This window comes from Muscardinus avellanarius (assembly GCF_963383645.1).
Source record: "Muscardinus avellanarius genome assembly, chromosome: 6".
In the NCBI taxonomy this organism is placed as follows: Eukaryota; Metazoa; Chordata; class Mammalia; order Rodentia; family Gliridae; genus Muscardinus; species Muscardinus avellanarius.
This window is the reverse complement of record NC_137791.1, coordinates 83,891,936-83,904,720: the sequence shown is the minus strand read 5'-3', so window position 1 is coordinate 83,904,720 and position 12,785 is coordinate 83,891,936. Positions and strand designations below refer to the sequence as shown.

The 12,785-nt window shown below is 35.7% G+C and overlaps 1 protein-coding gene across 1 annotated transcript in view; it reads right to left on the bottom strand.

Moving 5' to 3' along the window:
• LOC308264396 (transmembrane protease serine 11C-like) overlaps window positions 1–12,785 on the bottom strand; it is a gene marked incomplete at both ends in the record, with an annotated part of 73,797 nt that overhangs the window by 43,377 nt on the left and 17,635 nt on the right. Inside the window, one exon of the mRNA XM_080697621.1 lies at window positions 2,508–2,575. Coding sequence (XP_080553747.1) covers window positions 2,508–2,575 — 68 coding nt within the window. The remainder of the gene's footprint in view (window positions 1–2,507; window positions 2,576–12,785) is intronic.

The following is a 12,785-nucleotide window of genomic DNA, read 5'->3' as shown; positions in this document are numbered from 1 at the left end:
AGCCAAAAATTTCCTACCCAGCAAAACTTTCTATCAAATTTGATGGAGAAATAAGAAGCTTCCATGACAAACAGAAACTGAAGGAATTTATGTCTTCAAAACCAGCACTAGAGAAAATACTCAAAGAGATTAACTACAAAGAAGAAATAGGTAACACACATCAGAACTAGAGAAACAAGATTTTCCATCCAACAGACAACTAAGATTGGTTATCTGTGGAGATTCATTATTTATGTTAGTCTTTTACCTATCTCTAAAGGGTATTGTTTGCCTTTATTGTTGTTAATTTTTAGATTTCTAGTTGGAATATTAATATACCTTCAGATATAGCATTTGGAAATATTTTATCCCATTCTATTAGTAACTGTTAACTCTGTTTACATTGTCTTTGGATATACAATATGTTTTTTATTTTTTAGGGAGTTTGTATACTCTCCTGTTGCCTGTGCCATTGAAATCATAACCAAGAAATCACTGCCAATTTCAATGTTGTGAGGTTTTATGACCCAGATTTTCTCCTAAAAGTTTATAGTCTTAAGATTTATATTTAGGTCTTTTATCTATTTTGAGTTAATGTTTGTATATGGTGTTAGGTAAGGGTCCAATTTTATTCTTTTTCATGTAATTATTATTTTCCAACAATATTTAGTTAAAAGATTAGTATTTCCTCCACCAAATGTTCGTGGAAACCTTGTGAAAAATAATTTGACACTATATGCAAGAATTGATCTCTAGGCTTTTATTTAACTCCAGTGGTTTATATATCTGCCTTTAGAATAGTACTACACTGTTTCAATTATTGTAGCTTTATATGGTTTGAAATCAGAAAATATATATCTTCTACCTTTGTTCTTTTTCAAGATCAATGTGGGTACCTAGAGTCCATATTCCATATTAGGATAGATTTTTTTTTCTGAAAAATAAAGATATAAATATATGATAGTTTCACCTAAAAATAGAAAAAAATAGATTCTCTGGTAAGAAAGAAAGCAAAAAGAAATATTGAAATGTTATCTTTAAGTCATCAAAAGCTTGGTATCAGACAAATGAAACTGTTATGTGAGATTATCATTTTTAATTTTGGATAAATTGCTATAATACTAGATGTCAACTACTAAGCCAAGCATAGGAGGGGGGGATAGGGAGAGAACGGGGTGGGGATCGGGTGGGGGCTGACTGGGCAATGTGTGCATGTATGGCTACAAAAGTATGTATCCCACTATGATGTATGAATACAGTGCACCAATTAAAAATAAATATGAAAAAAAAGAATGTGAGAATGTAGGCCCAGTGTTGTCACATTTTATTTATTTATTTATTTATTTATTTATTTATTTATTTATTTATTTATTTATTTGCAGTACTGGGGTTGGAACCCAAGGGCATTCTACCTCCAAGCTGTATCCCTAGCCCTAGTTTTTTATTCTTTATTTTGAAACCAGGTCTCACTGAGTTGCAAAGGGCCTTACTAAGTAGCTGGGGCTATCCTTGAACTGTGATCCTCCGGTCTCAGCCTCCCGAATGCTGGGATTACAAGTGTACGCCACCACGTCCAGCTAATGTTGTCACATTTTTAGCCATAATCTGAAAATTGATTTTCATGTGAAATTTTCCAACTTTGACATTTAACCCATTTTTTTGTGGGGTAGTGGGGATGGAACCCAGGGGAATTCTACCTTCAAGCTATACCCCCAGCCCTATTTTTTATACTTTACTTTGAAACAGGGTTTCACTGAGTTGCAGAGGGCCTCACTAAGTAGCTGAGACTGGCCATAAACTGTGATCCTCTTGTCTCAGCCTCCCAAATGCTGGGATTAAAAGCGTGTGCCACCATGCTTGGTTTAATCCATTTTTTAATCTATGTGGAAGCCAAAACTATAATTCTGAGCTCAATTTGTTCTATTGGTTCTAGTTTACCAATACAGGTGAGAGCTTCTATACAGGGTTCTCTTATTTTACTAATTATTTTTATTTTTAAATGATATTTTAATTTTAGATTTGCCTTTTTATTTGTGACCTCAAATACAAATCAAGCCCACTTAACCTCCAATTTATGCTCAGCTGGAATTACAGGCTGTGGTCTCATAAATTTCTAACAGATCTTATATACTTTTTGCCACATTTGAAGAGCTAGTTGTTTTTAAATTTTTTTATTTTTTATTTTTTGTGGTACTGGGGTTCCTGGAAACCCTTCTACCTCTAGGATACACTCCCAGACACCTATTTTTTATATTTTTTAAATTTGGAAACAGGGTCTCCTAAACCAGCGCTGCTGGCTTGGAACCTGTACGATCCTCCTGTCTCTGCCTTCCAAGCACGGGATTACAAGCGTGCATCACCACGCCGGTGAGCTAGTGGTGCTAATATCCCAAATTCAACTTTATTTCAACATTTCATTTGAAAACCAAAAAAAAAAAAAAAACCCAAAACAAAACAAAACATTCTTTTGAGTAGGAACCGTGGAGGTGGCAGACAAAACACAGTGCCCTCCGGGTACTTATACATACCTTACTTGGACAACATGAGACTTGATATACTGTCTTCTCAGTTTGGATTCATGAAATGTTTCATTTATCTGTTAAAAAGTAAAATGGACAATGGCTTATGTTTTCTTTTTAAGTTTTCATTTTGGAAAAGTTTAAACATACACAAAAGCAAACAGAATAGCATAAACAAACCATGTGTTCATCATGTGTTGACAATTTAACAACATATGGCCAAATCTAGTTCATTTTAATTCTCTCTGCTTCACAGGAATTAAATAATTAGTTAATATAATTTTCAGATTTTTCCAGATAATGAGGAATAGCATAATAGGGCAGAATATTCACTTTGAAGAGTTGAATTCAGAGGAACCAATTGACATTTTTTACCTGTCATATGCAAACTTTTATTGAATATTAGTAGAGTAAAACTTAATAGCAAGATACTCAGAGGGAATGTTTCTAGTGTTTTTGTACTATGGCAGGCTCCTATGGTATCTGGACTACAATCTGTTTTTTTTTCCCTGCTTTTTCAATTATATGTTATGACAGGTGTAAAATGTGATAGTAGAACTCTTGGGAAAATTGTTATGTAAGAATAATTTTCTGTGTGTGTGTGTGTGTGTGTGTGTGTGTGTGTGTGTGTGTGTGTGTATGTGGTATTGGGGATTTAAGCCAGGAGCATTTTGCTTCCAAACTACATCTCAACCCTATTTATTTATTTATTTATTTATTTATTTATTTATTTAGTGTGGTACTGGGGATGGAACCCAGGGTCCTTCTATCTCTGGGCTACACTTCCAGACAATTTCTTATATTTTATTTGGAAACAGGGTCTCACTCAGTTGCTGAGAGCCTCACTAAGTAGCTAAGGCTGGCATCGAACCTGCAAAATTTTCCTGTCTCAGCTTCCCAAGTACTGGGATTACAAGCATGCGCCACAACTCCTGGCTACACATTTTTCCCCTCCCCCACTTCTCTAACCTAATGGGTGACTTCCTACAACAGGACCTTCAGGCATCATAAGACAATAAATCAGATTCTCCAATGGCTTTTACTCTGGCAAAGACAGGCCTCATAGAAAGCAACTTGTTGGAATTAACAAAAGATTTCATTTTAATTTTTCCAAAGCAATTGGAAGTATTCATTTATTCAATAATTACCTGATAAAGTAAAACTATTAATAGGGTAGATAGAATCATATTTTCTTGGTTATTCAATAGAGGAAATAGATAATTAAAGTGACAATGAGGAAATATGTAAATATGACAGTTGAAATAGTCTTAAATTGTATGAGAAGCAAGTCTTTAGTGGTATGAAAAATGTACCAGCAAAGGAATATGATAATGCAAATACGAGATCCCAGCAGGAAGAAAGAGATTAAGTGCTCACCCAAATACAGCTGCTAGAGGAGACCTGAACAAGAATGTTAAAAGCACACATGAAAATACTCAGACACAGGAAAAATAAGACTATGTTACTCAGAAGCAAAATAGCAGTATTAAAAATTTTGTAGATCAACTTAAAGATGCGTTTCATTCTTGAGATTTGAATTTGTGATCTGGAAGGCTAACTGAAATAAATACCTTAGAAGATATCAAATTAAAGTAATGATAAACACTCAGCACACTTGTCAAAAAGTGTGCTAGCACCTCTTATTGGCAGAGGTAGAGGAAGGGTTATGGAAACAAACTACTCATGGAAAAAGGAGTAATTTCATCATCAAGAAAGGCCGATCTTGATTAAGGAGCATCTTCACCTGAACATGTGTAAAATTATGAATAAGACATGGTTAACCTGGCCAACCATTGGTGGGGGGGGGAGAGAAAACGGAGGCGGGGGGGAGAGGGCACCAAATATAGTGTAAATGTATACTATTTATGTTCAATAAAAAAATTGTTAAAAAATTAAAAAAAATTTTGTAGATCAACTTAAAGATGCGTTTCATTCTTGAGATTTGAATTTGTGATCTGGAAGGCTAACTGAAATAAATACCTTAGAAGATATCAAATTAAAGTAATGATAAACACTCAGCACACTTGTCAAAAAGTGTGCTAGCACCTCTTATTGGCAGAGGTAGAGGAAGGGTTATGGAAACAAACTACTCATGGAAAAAGGAGTAATTTCATCGTTTTAAAAAGCAACATGATGACATTTCTTAAAATTAAAATCCTCATTGGATTTAGAAATCTTAGACTAGAAGCTTGTCAAATGTGAAAAAAATAAGGGTAAAGGTAGAAAGATATTGTTTGAGTAGATTAGTCAGAACATGCAAAGTTAAGTGTTTGAAAATAGGGAAAAACTTAAAACATTATGCTACATCTATAGTAATAATTTTTTTTAGGGTAATTGAAAAGAATACATTCCATAGGTTCCTAAACTTATTGGCTTGAGTATGATTTTAAGGAAAAAAAATACCCAGTGCCCAGAAGGGATGGTTCTACCACCCTCTTATTCAATGCCCCTCAAATGCACTGGAGGCTATAACCACCAGCCCTGGATCAGTCCAGCTTGTTCCCCACCTTACCCTGTGGTATCACTAATTTGGGGAATCTATGCATTCGACTTTTATATTGACTCAACTTGGATAAACTTCTTTGGGTATTACTTAGAGAAACAATTTTTATGAAACTCTGTATAATGAACCCATTCTAATAAAATATTTTTTTGCAGTACTGGGGATGGAACCGAGGGGCATTCTACCTCTGAGCTACACCCCCAGCCCTATTTTTTATTCTTTACTTTGAAACAGGGTCTCACTGAGTTGCAAAAGGCCTCACTAAGTTGCTGAGGCTGTCTTCGAACCTCGATCCTCCTATCTCAGCCTCCCAAATGCTGAGATTACAAGTGTGCACCACCACACCTGGCTCTAGTAAAATATTAAATGTTCATTCCCATTTATTTTTCCTACATAAGCCAAGGGAGGAAAATAGGGAAAGATACACAGTATGTTATTTCGTGTGTGTGTGTGTGTGTGTGTGTGTGTGTGTGTGTGTGTGCGCGTGCGTGCGGTGCTGGTGGTAGAACCCAGAGGCTTTTCTACCTCCAGGCTATACTCCTAGACCTATTTTATATTTTATTTGGAAACAGGGTCTCACTAAGTTGCTGAGAGCCTCACTAAGTAGCTGAGGCTGGCTTCGAACCTGTGAGATCCTCCTGTCTCAGCCTCCCAAGCGTGGGGATTACAAACATGCGCCACCACACCCGGCAACACTATGTTACTAATATGGGTAATCTGGAGGTGGAGTTTGGGATATCTAAAGAGGGAAAGAAAGGAGTGGGAAAAGTTGAGTAAGAAAATTTACATTTAAAAAGTATATTTTAGCCCGGTGTGGTGGCACATACTTATAATCCCAGTACTTGGGAGGCTTAGACAAGAGGGTTGCACAGGTTCAAAGCCAGCCTCAGCTACTTAGTGAGGCTCTTAGCAACTTAGTAAGACCCTGTTTCCAAATAAAATACAAAATAGGTCCGGGAGTGTAGCCCAAAGGTAGAAAGCCTCTGGGTTCCATCTCCAGCACCACACACACACAAAAGTATATTTTATATAATTTTTATCCTATTCCTTCTCTTATTTTATATAAATATGAACAAAATTGAAAGTCTTAGAAGAATTTTTAAGCTGGTGAATGATGTGATTTGACTTTTATTTGTGTGTGTGCACATTTGCGCATGTGTGTGCGCGCTTGTGTTTGAGTGTGTGTGCGTGTGTGTGTGCATGCGCGCGTGTGTGTGTGTGTGTGTGTGTGTGTGTGTGTGTGGTATTTGGGATTGAACCCAGAGAGTTCTATTTCTGAGCTACACCCTCAGACTATTTTATTTTTTTATTTTAAAACAGGGTCTCACTAAGTTATCACCTTGATCCTCCTGTCTCAGTCTTCTTAGCACTGGGATTATAGGTGTGTGCTCCTGCTCTAAGCTTGACTTTCATTTTTCAAAGATCAATTTAGCTACAGTTTGAAGAACATATCATGGGGAAATTAAAGTGAAAGCAAAGAAATCAAGAGTCGAGTAAGGGAAAGATGGTGCTAGTTGTTGTCAAGAAGAGAACTGAATAAAGTTATATATTTTTTGGTAGAATCAATAAAATCTACTTATTTGTTGGTTGTAGGTATTTTTTTGTTAGGTTTTTAGGTTGGGCAACTGGATTGATTTTGGTATTATTTACTGAGATGGCTAAGATTGGGTAAGAAGTATGTGTTTGAGGTGAAAATAAAGAGTTTTATTTTGGGAATCGTCAATGTAAACGGTTTCTAAATAGTGGGTGTGATGTCATAAGTGTAAAGGGAGAATAGCTAGAGAAAAGAGAAGAGAGAAGGAATGGGAGACGGGGGAAAGTAAGCTTTACTCTGAATAGCAGAGTGGTATTCTTCTATGTTTAGAGATACGCAGATGATAAGAAACCAGGAAAGGCAACTGGGGTAAATGGCTGGTGAAGAGGAAAAAATAAGGAGAGAGAGGTGCTATAGAAACAACAACAACAACAACAAAATAAGTTTAAAGAAAGTGAAGAAAATAATAATGAAGAGTTCAAGGGAGACACAAACCTTAAATCTGGGAGCAGCAAGGCCTTTAGTGGCTTCCGTAAAAGTGGTTCAGTGTGATAGAAAGGGTGTTCTAAGACGATGTAAGGGGGAAGCTATGGGAATTTTTCCCGTAATACTCACATAATTCCTATTTTAAAGAAGCGCACTCATTTGGCACTTAACCCTGTAGTCAAATGTACTTAGATAGTTGATCTGTAATCCAAATGCTGTCTCAGGAACCCATTTATGATTACTGGAAAAACCCCTGAACAGAGATTTCAGAACTAATTCTTTCCCCGGAAATAAGGAAGAGAAAAATTGGAAATTCAAACGACATACATATCACAACTCCAAATCTTGCTCTTTAACATAGGTTAGTTTTTTATTCATGTCACCCCACCCTTTTCTTTCACTCCTACCTAAAGTAAAATGACAAAATGTCCTCAGAGCCACTAGCTAGACAAATGTGTGGAAGGAGTCACTGAGCAAACCTGAATCTAAAATGTTGGTTTACATTACTGGAAAGATCTTGGAAAAAATTATCCCAAGAATGGGACTGAAATATCATAATCACTTATGTCACCTAAATTACCTTTATGGGTGAGAAATGGATCATTATCATGCTTATCAAAGACACCAGGTTTAAAGGACCAGTTATTACATGGTTTAGTCAAAAAAAGGAACTTGATCAAAGTCCAAATATATGGTTTTATTGAGAAAATATATTTCAAAATGCAAGAAGTTGTTCTTTAAAAAATCATAATTCAGTACAAGGCCCAAAGATCAACAAAAATAACTAATATCTGAGCAAAGGAAAATAGATTTTTAGAAAGCAATCAAAGCCCCCCCCATTTAAAATTTTTTCTAGCCGGGAGTGGTGGCAAATGCTTGTAATCCCAGCATTTGGGAGACTGAGACCAGAGGATTGTGGTTCGTGGACAGCCTCAGCTACTTAGTGAGGCTCTCTGCAACTCAGTGAGACCCAGTTTCAAAATAAAAAATAAAAAATAGGGCAGGGGGTGTAGCTTGGAGGTCGCATGCCCCTGGGTTCCACCCCCAGACCTGGAAAAAAAAATTCTGATCTCTAAATTACCAAAGTTAAGTATAGGAAAAGTATAATAGTCATATTTTTATAATTAATTTTAATATAGAAATTAAGGTTTAAAAGATTTCACCATTTAAACCAGCTTACAAATACACAGGGACATATTTTATTGATAATGTTGTTATATTGTTAACTACTTTGTTAATGTGTGACAAATAATTACAAGATGATGCATTGCTAGCAAGGTGGAAGAGTACTACCTTTAACTAAAAATCCACCCAAAAGTGGATACAATGAACATGGTACATGTTTGCTCGTTGGCATTCCCAAGTATGAACTGAAAGTTTGGTCCATGGTTCTTTGTGTTAATTTAAAGTGATTCTCCATATCTTTGAATATTCTAAGCATTTATGATTTTTTTATCTTTGTTTTCTAGTTGCAATAAAGAAAACTAGCACACCAGTGTGTGTGTGTGTGTGTGTGTGTGTGTGTGTGTGTGTGTGTGTGAATGTGTATTCTGGGGATTTGGGGATTAAGCCTAGGGTCATTCTGCCTCTCAGTTCTATCCCCAGCTCTTTTCCTTTCCTTTCCTTTCCTTTCCTTTCCTTTCCTTTCCTTTCCTTTCCTTTCCTTTCCTTTCCTTCCCTTCCCTTCCCTTCCCTTCCTTTTCTTTTCTTTTCTCTTCTTTCCTTTCTTTTTTGGTGTGTGTGTGTGTGTGTGTGTGTGTGTGTGTGTGTGTGTGTGTGTGTGTATGGTACTGGGGAAGGAACCACAGAGGCTTTCTACCTTCAGGCTACAGTCCTAGACCTATTTTATATTTTACTTGGAAACAAGGTCTCACTAGTTGCTGAGAGCCTCACTAAGTAGCTGAGGCTGACTTTGAACCGTTGAGATCCTCCAGTCTCAGCCTCCTAAGTACTGGGATTACAAATGTGCACGACCACACCTGGTTTATTTTTCATTTTTGAAACAGGGTCTCGCTAGATTGCTGATAGCCTCACCCTGTGGTGAGACTGTCCTCAAACCTATGATCCTCCTGTCTCAGTTTCCCAAGTACTGGGATTATAAGTGTGCACCACTATGCTCAGTTTGTATCAGCAATTTTTATAAATTGTCTTTATACAGCTTAAAATATGAGTAATAACTCTATAGTGTTGATTGCAATTTCATGAAAGCTTGAATCTTATTTTCTTTATGGCTAGAAAATTCACAATAGTTTTATTTAATATATCAGCTAAATAGTTTGTTTAAAATATCCACTAGAATAATTTTTGAATTTAAGATCATCATGAAATTTGTAGTAATTTTCTGATACATTTTAAGGAGCATGAATCTGATTAAACACTAAAATAATTTTTACCAAACTAAAAAAGACCTGACTACTATCATTCATTTTATTATTTTTAATTAATTAATTAATTAATTAATTATTGGTGTACTGGGGTTCCTGGAAACCCTTCTACCTCCGGGCCACATTCCTAGACACCTATTTTTTATATTTTTATTTGGAAACAGGGTCTCTTAAGCCAGCAAGGCTGGCTTCGAACCTGCGCGATCCTCCTGTCTCTGCCTCCCAAGCGTGGGGATTACAAGCGTGCGCCACCACACCCGGCTCATTTTATTATTTTTTAAATGATATATTTCTAATTCTGATAAATCCCATCAATACTCCATAATTTTCCAGGGTCCTCTAAAGAGAGGTTTATGTATAAAGGGCATATATTCCTATCAGGTTCAGGTTAGCTCAGTGGAAAAATTTTTATTTGACAAATGCCCTGGTTTTATACCGACCTAAGATGCCATTTTTTCTTGTACACTAGCAAGTGGTTTGATATTTAAGCTTGGTTAGCCTCCTTTGTATGAGTAATCTTAAGTGCCTTGTACATATCAGAAGTTTTCATGGCCTATATAGCCCACTGCATTTATATGTGAAAATCACATTGCATTTTATTAAATATTGTGGAATACTTGTCTGGATATGTGGAATTTATGTTATCTGAAGTAGTGTACTCAATATTTTATAATATCTGTGTGTTCTTTAATGATAGGTCAAAAAGTCATAGAGTAGCTGCATGCTATGGTGCACCCCTGTAATCCCAGTACTTAGCAAGTCTGAGCAGGAAGATCACAGCTTTGAGGATAGCTTCAGCAATTTAGGGTGACTTTCAACAAATTAGGGAGACCTATTTTAAAAATAATTTTAAAAAGAGGTATAGGGTAAAAAAAAAAAGATATGGGGCATAGCTCACAGGCAGAATGCCACTGGGTTTAATCCCCAATATGGAAAAAAAGTTAAAGAGTGGTAGCCGTTTTGCAGAATAACTTTGGGTAAAGTAGCATTTATCTTGATCTAATTTATTTTCTCTTTTAATGTAAACCATAAGAAGAATTAATAATGGAGATCAGAAAAAGAAAAACACTATAGGTATTAAAATAATGACTGGCAGATTTGTCAAATGGCTTACAACTCCACTTGCTATGTGGTATTATCACCAGTATTGCTTTTATGAATATTCTGTATATGGTAGTAACTATTATACATAGAGTATCAACGTATTCAATGAAGGCAGGAATGCATGTAAAAGTAGGCATGAGTGAAAAAAGCACGAGAAATGTTTGGTGAATGTTTTCAAACAGGTGAGTTAGAAACTCTGAATAGGGGTTTCTAAGGGAGCTTGAAGCAAGCAGTCAAGATTGTGTTTGATAGAATAGAACAATGTAATTATTAATTAGATTAGAACAGTGTGATTATCGATCAGACTGATACTTTTAAAATATTCATTTGTGAAGTAAACATAGGCTTATTGAATAAATTTGTCCGAGTTTATCACAGAAAGGATGATTTTCTTATGGGAATATTTGTTGCTATTTTGTTTTATACTTTTATTGGTGCAATGTAATTATACATCATAATGAGATTCAAAGTGATACAAATATACAGCACACATCACTTGGTATATTATCCTCTGTATACTTGTCCTCTCTTTCCCTTTCTCTCTCCCCCTACATGTCAGTGATATTGGTAGTGAAACCCTGTATGAACATAAAATTATAATTCAACTTTGTTATATACTTTATTAATGATGCTTCCTTTTTAAGTAACTTTTTGTAGTACTGGTGATTGAACTCAGGAGCATTCTACCTTAGACATCCCCAGCCCTGTTTTATTTTTTATTTTAAAACAGTCTCATTAAGTTGCAGGAGTTTGCTGAGGCTGGCCATGATCTTCCCATCTCAGCCTCCTAAGTACTGGGATTGTCAGCATGCACACTACACCTGGCCTGAAAATTTTTCAGGCTCTATTTTTTAGAGTTTACAGAATACTAGGACTTCTTAGATCTTGTCACACTGCACACTTAATCTTGTGTAATGATTATAACAGCTGTAATTATATAGGTATTTGTGATCACATTCATTTGAAGAGCCGGGGGGGATAGGGAAATTGATCAGCTTGTCTGAATTTATATAGCCAGTAAATGGCTAAATTTAGAATTGAACAAGGACCTTAGATTCAAAATCTAGATCTTAAGTATTGTATTACATTCTTTTTTTATTATTTCCTGCAAATCATAAAGCCAAGGTAGGGATTTCTGTTCTCTATTTTCTATCTAACTCAATATAATATTAAGGGTACTTTCAAGAACTCTGAATTTATTGGAAACCAGAAGGTAAGAAGATGATAATAGAAAGACCATAAGCTTCATTCGGATGGCTAAAGGTCTGAAGATGGCCTGTAGGAATTTACTTGGGGAAATGGGAGATTAATGATGCCAAGACTGTTCTTGATAGGAATTGGTTTCATAGAATTACCTGAATTACTTATGTGATGATGGAAGCTTATGTCCAAGGCACAGTCAAAACTCTTGACTGAGTTTTTAGTCAAGTAAATGCTAAATAAGACAAAGCACATTCCCAAGCAGTTGTTATATAATCTCCACTCAACACTAAGGAACTACAAGACGATATTTATTTTGGGTTATATTCTTTTTTTTTTTTTTTTTTGGTGGTAGTACTGGGGTTTCTGGAAACCCTTCTACCTCCGGGCTACACTCCCAGACCCTTTTTAAAAAATATTTTTATTTGGAAACAGGGTCTCTTAAACCAGCGCAGCTGGCTTCGAACCTACGCGATCCTCCTGTCTCTGCCTCCCAAGCGTGCGGCTATTTTGGGTCATATTCTAAGATTGGTCATTCCTCTTTCTCAAAGGACTCCTTAGTTTCAGAAGTGAAAACAGCAGCTTTAGTTCTGTATCTTGGAGGTGGGATATATGTTTATACATTTAATTTATTGATTCATTTCAAATATTGACTAGTTTTCAGGTATCAGACATTTCATAAATGTTCTTGAAATGTGTCCCTTTTACATTTTTCCTGTTGTATGTTTTCATTTTTTCTTTTTCTAGACAGCGTTTAATAAAAGTGATATAATCTCCATTGTAGGCCTATTGTAATGATTTCATAAAAGTGTATATAACATAACCAGACACAGCAAAACAGACTTCAATCAGTAGTCTGCACATACAAAAAAGTATGCCAAGTGTACAACATGCTCTTCATATCCTAAAGAATTTGAGGATGTGAAAATTCCAGTTCTTAACAACTAAGAATGAGTGAATGCCTTTTAAAAGCAATGCTACAAGAGGGTGGGGATACTATCTATTAGATGGGGGAAAACAAAATAGAGAATGTGTTCTTCTCCAGTAGTAATCTATATTTTGGAAATTAGCTCAAA